At 44.7% G+C, this 6641-nt stretch overlaps 1 protein-coding gene across 1 annotated transcript; it reads left to right on the forward strand.

Moving 5' to 3' along the window:
* The first annotated feature begins 2376 nt into the window (after positions 1 to 2376).
* On the forward strand, positions 2377 to 6159 carry LOC147446172 (exocyst complex component EXO70A1-like). The gene is made up of 2 exons (XM_086526188.1): positions 2377 to 2620; positions 2878 to 6159. Exon 2 carries the CDS (start codon positions 2985 to 2987, stop codon positions 5721 to 5723), a length of 2739 nt encoding a protein of 912 aa, XP_086382314.1. The 5' UTR covers positions 2377 to 2620; positions 2878 to 2984; the 3' UTR covers positions 5724 to 6159.
* Positions 6160 to 6641: the final 482 nt, after the last annotated feature.

Consider the following 6641-nt stretch of genomic DNA (forward strand, 5'->3'; position numbering starts at 1 on the left):
CAAGCCCTAACATTCACAAGAACTTTGAGAGTGATTCTGGAGCCTGTTTGACTCATCCAAGATATTTCTGGAAACCTTGCAAGATGGCCTACAGGCTGGTATGGTCAAATTTCCAATATGGGCTAAATGGCACTAACTGCGATAGCTACCACTCGTGAAATTTTTCAACCCAATTACTTTCTATTGATTGGCCACTACCTGACGAGTCTATACACACCTTGTGTGAGGTGTTTGGACACTTTTTGGCTTCTGTCTCATAACGGTGCCACAATTTGAACTTGAATTTCAGTTCTTGGCAGTTTGATGGTCTTTGCCCTCTCCAAATTGAACGTGGGGGGGTATATCTAGGATCCTTGGACTGCTATGAGGCAATTGACATCACTTTTTCCTAGTTTAGACCTAGATGGCAATGACTGCGATAGCTATCATTTGGTGAATTTTTGAAGATTTGATGCTTCCTACAGCTAGGGTTTCCACTATGGAGTCTTTTGTCACTATGATGGTCCTGAATGGATGAGATTTGGTCAGTTTAATGACTCAAAACCTCCACCCTTGGTCACTTTGGACAATTTTGGCTCAATTTGGTACTTTGTGGACCTTCTCGAGTCGGGAAAGGTGGATTCTTGATGTACAGAGGATAAGGGATCTAATGGTATGCTCTGCCTGTGAAAATGTGTCAAGTGGTTGCAACCGCAATAGCTGCCACTAGTAAGCTCTTTGAACTTGGATGATTTCTACAGCTTTCCCACCTCCTATACTACTCAAAGGCACCCCCCACCACTTAAAATCACAACTTAGAATAGGTTTATATCAGTTGGTTCTCAAAGTTAACCTTTAATGCAAAATCTGCTATTTTGGACAACTGATGACCTCAAATCTAATCAAACTTCCCATACCATTTTCTTGAATTCATATGCAAGTATACCAACAAGAATTCTCAATTTTCCACTCTTAATCTCAAGTTTTTACTCACTTTGAGATTTCTAGCCACTTATGGTATCAAAAGATGTGATATGGTATTCAAGCAACTTCTTTGTGCACGCAAGCAAAACCAATACTGAATGTCTACCTAATGCTACTCCTACTCCTAATCTATAAACAAAAGGACATGAAAATGGTGTAAGAAAAGATAAAAAATATGTCGTAAAAAATGCTATTGACCGCAATCAACCACTATACACAATGACTATCAAACTCAAAGTGTGGACTCAATGCACAAAGCCCTAAAACTGTCAACAAGAATCTCCTAACCTACAAAGCAACCAAAAGAGAACGCACTGCTCCTCTTTCTACCTAAGAAATTAGTAAGCCTCCTTGACTCCTTACCTAAAGATAAATGTAATGAACTGTAACACAAACCTCACCACAACCTTCTTCACTAGTGTAAGTCCTACATCCACGTCAATTTTGCCAATGTTGGTGGGCCGCTCCGATCGGAGGAAGTAGCCTAGAGAGAACTCAAACCAGCATAAAATATGTCAATCCGAGGATGTAGCCGACCCGACTATTGCATGGAAACGTCGAATGCAATGTCCTAACGACAATGCACTGAGGAGGAAGGTCTCACTCTCAAGCTAGGAAGTATCTAAGGGAAAAATGCCTAAGTCTCCAGTGCGGTCTATCTCACACTCTAATGGTCGTAAAGGTCTCAAATGAACTCCAAATGACATGAAACTTGAGATTAGGTCTTTAAGCTATAGGCAATAGGTTTCAAACAACAAAAGCTGCAAAAGTCACCGTCGAGCAGGTGAGCAACTGCAAGTGTTGCCACCTCTTACCTTCACCAAAAATGATGAACGAGGGGTCATTTGGCCTCTCATAAGGTCTACTTATATCGATCCATGCTTAGTTTCATTTAAAACACCATTAAAAACTCACAATGAGCAAATAAACACACAAGATGACGTAGAGTTAAAATTGCTCATTGCGTCGCTCGCGCACGCGCGCACACACACTCAAACATAACACATTAGACATGTATACAATGCCAAGAATGAGAGGAAGCAACACATGCAGCTTCATTAGCAATGCTTATGCGTACAAAGAGTAGTGAACCCGCGAGTGTAGGTGTGTCCTTCACTATGTAAGCTCAAATAAACTTTTGGCTTAGATACCCAAGGTTAAAAATTGGATATTTGGCTAAAAAAAGGATAATTATTACGAACATGTGGTGGGCTAGAATATCTAGTCCATAAGTACAAAAGTTGTTATCTAACACAATTAGATTCTTCCAGGTTACATTGCCACCTTCGACGACAAATGAATGACTCACTGCATGAATTTTTGTAGACCCGTCCCTTACTTCAACACTTGTCGTTCAGTGAGCTGAGCAGAGACTAGGAGAGCAGTGTGAAGTATCTCACAACTTCGTGCACATGACTCGTGCTCCCCAAGCGCTGGGTGGGACGGGGCTCTAAAAATCCAACAGCCATGCCGGCCGGAGGGGGATCTGGTGTGTGCAGAATAAAATGGCCGCCCGCCGGCAGCCGCCTAAGCACCCACCGCGGGAATCTGTGCTCCGATGGTCACAAATTATAGTTTTGTCCTCTGTGCTTTTGCAAGTTTCCCGCTCCGCAAACTACTTCTTCTCGACGAGAGCCCATTTTTCTCCGTCCATGAGGTAGAACTCTCTCTGTGTGTGTTGTGTGGGGTGTGTGTGTGTGTGTGTGTGTGTGAGAGAGAGAGAGAGAGAGAGAGAGAGAGAGAGAGAACTTACAACTTTTCTTAGTGCCTGTGCCTGAATTGTTTGCCCTTGTCTCATTTGACCTCTCTTCTTGAGAGTGCACTGTGCATGTGCAATTCCAATTATACAAGAAGCACATCCTAACGGACATGGCAGTATTAGCTGAATGGTGAAACTTTCTGTTTCTTTGATAGAGGTTGAAGTTGTCCTCATCAATGCCATGTAGTCGGTGCAACTAGGCAGTTTATTCTTAGTGCATCTTTTCACCACGCCTGCACAATCAGGTGCCGGCTTTCCCGAAATGTCAGCGACCACTCTTCTTGAAGAGCAATATGATGCCCAGCATGCAGACACCTTGGCGAAGCTTAGAGCAGCAGGTCGCGGCAAGCAAATGCAGACACAGCTCATGAGGAAAATGAGCCTCGGAGCTCGGACTGCTCAACGTAGCAAAAGCCCTGTCTCGCCTCTGCAATTTGACTACGTCGGCATTGCTTTTTCTCATCCACACCAGGGCGATGACTCCTTTAGTAGTGGGTCCACTTCTCATTCATGGGGTAGCAGCCAGAAAGGTCACATACAATTCACCTACAATCCGGTTTCAGAAAATGCTCATCAAAATGACGGCAAGTCGAGCAGCCCCTCCACTAATGATTGGGAAGATCCAGAGTTTGACTTTGATTCATCACCAAGGCTCGTCGGTGGTGAGCCGTGCAGTCCCTTCCACGATGGCTTCCTGCATTCACCTGAAAGCGAACATAATGTTCAAGGTGGTGATTCCAATGTAGTTAATTCTCTGCCACCAAATTCTTTTGGGAAAATAGAAGAGCAAAGCTACCACTTCAGGAAGCTCGGAAGTCCCTTCAGTAAGAGCTATATGCACTCACCTGACAGTCAGCTTGCTCTTGAAGATGATGACTGTAATGGGCTCAATTCGCTGCCACCGAAATATCCTAAAAGAAGAAGTGAGCAGAGCGAACAAATTGCCACTGATGCATTGAGCAGGCAACATGCTCTTGGAGATAGTTGTGATGCTCAAGTTGCATCCAATTATGCACCGAGCCTTCGTGACAATTCACTCACATTGCATGCCAGTTTAAACAGGGCACGACAGATTCAAGAGGAGATAAAAAAATCGAGCAGCAACCTAGAATATGTGACAACACGGATCCCAGCACTCGAGTTGGCAGTGGGGCCATTAAGTGCTTGCTCGGCTCGCATTGCCAATCTTGGCAGCTTCATTGATCAAACAACAGACCCTGCATTTGCTGTTCTAGAGGCCTTCAAGGAGGTTCAGAAGCTCACACCAGTAATAAGGGCAGGCCCTGACAGTGAGGCAGCGCTGGGGATTTACCTAGAGCAAGTTTCTAGCCTAGAAAAATTGCTTCCACTTTTGCGTGGCAATGCTGTGCACGTCGTGCAGCTCTTGCAAAGGGCAGTAGAAATGCTTGGTGAAAGCAGGGTTATCAACAAGCTCTGCCTTTTCAAGTTTAAAGAGCTATTGGCCACTGTCCAGCTGGATAATAGTTTTTTCCATGACCAGCCGAGGTTTGGTATTGAGGTTTTGGAGGATGCATCCACGCAGTTGGAATCATGCTTTGCAAAAATTCTTGCAGAGAATTCACACATCACCACTTTACATGGGGCCTCTGCAGATAACTTGAATAATAACACTGCCTTAATACCTGATATTTCACTCAATGCATTGAATTGTATTGCCAGAAAGCTTACCTCCTTTGGCAAATTGAGGAACTGCTTGAATGCTTATGAGAAAGCAAGGGGACTTGTGATCAGGAGGAGCTTGAAAACATTGGGTGCCTCAGCACACTACCTTCGGCATTCAACACCTGAGGCCGTGCAAGTTTTGCAATGGGAAGTCCTGGAGGATTACATCTCTATGTGGGTGCAACAAATGGAGGTAGTCATCAAGCTTCTTCTTGTCCCTGAGAGAGAACTTTTAAGCGAAGTGTTTGATCAATGTGAGAGTGCGCCTCAATTGGAGGCATGCTTCGCACGGCTGGCTCTGAAGGGGGCTTTGCAGCACTGGTTGAGATTTGGCATTGCTGTCGTACGGAGTGGTAAAGACCCACAGAAGCTGTTCAAGCTGCTGGACATGTTCGAATGCATGGACGGGCTAAAGGAGGTTGTGGAGAAGGATGCGTTAAGTGGTGATGCATGCAAGCACGCGCGCATGCAGATGGCTGCGGTGCAAGAAGAGCTAATGAAAGGGGCCAGTAGAGTGCTGAGGGCATTTGGGTCGCAGGTAGAAGGAGATAACGAGGCAGGGGCGCCGCCCAATGGAGGTGTTACGAAGCTTACAAGCTATGTAGTGAATTATGTCAATTGTTTGTTAGGAGAAAGCTATAGGCCATTGATAGGGAAAGTAATGCAGTCACAGGGTAACAATGCAGATAAACTCGGGGCTGCTCTGTTGCACCTTATGCAGGCATTGGAGAGGAATTTAGAGGTAAAAGCCAAGGGATTGCAAGAAGCTCATCCATCATTAGGACAGCTTTTCCTAATGAACAATCACTGGTATATTTACCAGCGCTCGAAGAACACGGAGGTTGCAACCATTCTAGGGACGCCATGGCTAAAACAGCACAAGCTACGTGCAGAGAATTGTGCAATGCGATACAGGCAAGAGGGATGGGGGTCACTCTTGAACTTATTGAGTGGCCCCAATGGGCTTGCATTGAGCCTCGGCAATGGGGGCGTGAGTCGGGGGCTGCTTCGGCAAAACATTCTTGAATTTGACAACGCATTTGCGGAGTTCTACAAGATGCATCAGAGCTGGAGTGTGCCTGATCCACTGCTACGACCACAGCTTGGCATAACGATTCTGCATGGATTTGTCCCCCTGCTGTCTGCTTTCTTCGGGCAGTTTGCAGCTTTCTTGCCACCTGCTTATAATGTGGAGTATCCGCCTCAGCGCATTCAAAGAATGATTGCGGCCTTATTCGATGTGCCAGAGGCTACCCTCAAGCCAGTAGCACTGCCTGCTAATGCTACTGTTCCTGCCAAACTCCGCTCCTTTCACTAATGGAAAGAGATTTTAGGATTGCGGCCGTATTTGATGTACCAAAAGCCAGTAGCACCACCTGCTTCTGCTCTTGTTCCTGCCAAACTCCCCTCCTTTCACTAATGGAATGAGCAAAAGCTGATTCTATCAAGCAAGCACCTCCCCCTCTCTTGAACTCTTTTAATGTCTGCTAATTGTGAGCTTGCCCTTGTGCAATTTCTCTGTGCACAGAAACACTTAAAATTCACAACATACGCTTGTGATGTAGCCAAACTAGTTTCAATGTAGTACATTCCCAAAGGACAAAAACGTTGCCCTTTGCAGATAACAAAGATACCTCTTGTACTTACTCTCATGTCATTCCTAGGTGTAGTCCTCAAGGCATTTTGACAGGCAAAATGCCAGACACAAATCGAATAACAATGACTCTCAAGGATGAAATATTGACACATTGCTTACGTTTCTTAGTTTCTTCGTAGATCTTGGCCTGGTTTTGTGTCTCCATCAGTTTCTTAAGGTGTAGATTCACATGACTATTGCCTAATCTGGTGCCGCAGCTAGTCAAGTTTCAGTGTTTTGGAGGGGGTAATAGTCTTTGTGATTATAAGGGGCTTTCTCAAAGCTCCTCGTAGTTGTGGCAACTATGAAAGGAACAAGGTGCAAGTACTGATTGAGCTTCACTATTAAAAAGTTCCCTTACTAGTAATTCTAATGTCAGTGGAGGAAGGACATCGAAAGTAAGAGTGGTCAACTGTCTCAATCCACTAAGATCACATACTCACACAATCTCACCCAATTTGGAACTATTGATGCACCCAATCATATGCTTCAAAATGCTTTACAAAAGACATAGAGTTCACGTGTGCAAATATATTACATAAATCATCAGATTCAACCAAACACTACCCAGACCGAAGTCTATGTCATTTAGAGGCCATA

Source organism: Adiantum capillus-veneris, chromosome 12, assembly GCF_014529385.1.
Source record: "Adiantum capillus-veneris isolate H3 chromosome 12, ASM1452938v2, whole genome shotgun sequence".
Taxonomy (NCBI): domain Eukaryota; kingdom Viridiplantae; phylum Streptophyta; class Polypodiopsida; order Polypodiales; family Pteridaceae; genus Adiantum; species Adiantum capillus-veneris.

Excerpts from the sequence above, each read along its gene's own strand:
- LOC147446172 (XM_086526188.1), top strand. The coding sequence starts at position 2,985 with ATGTCAGCGACCACTCTTCTTGAAGAGCAATATGATGCCCAGCATGCA.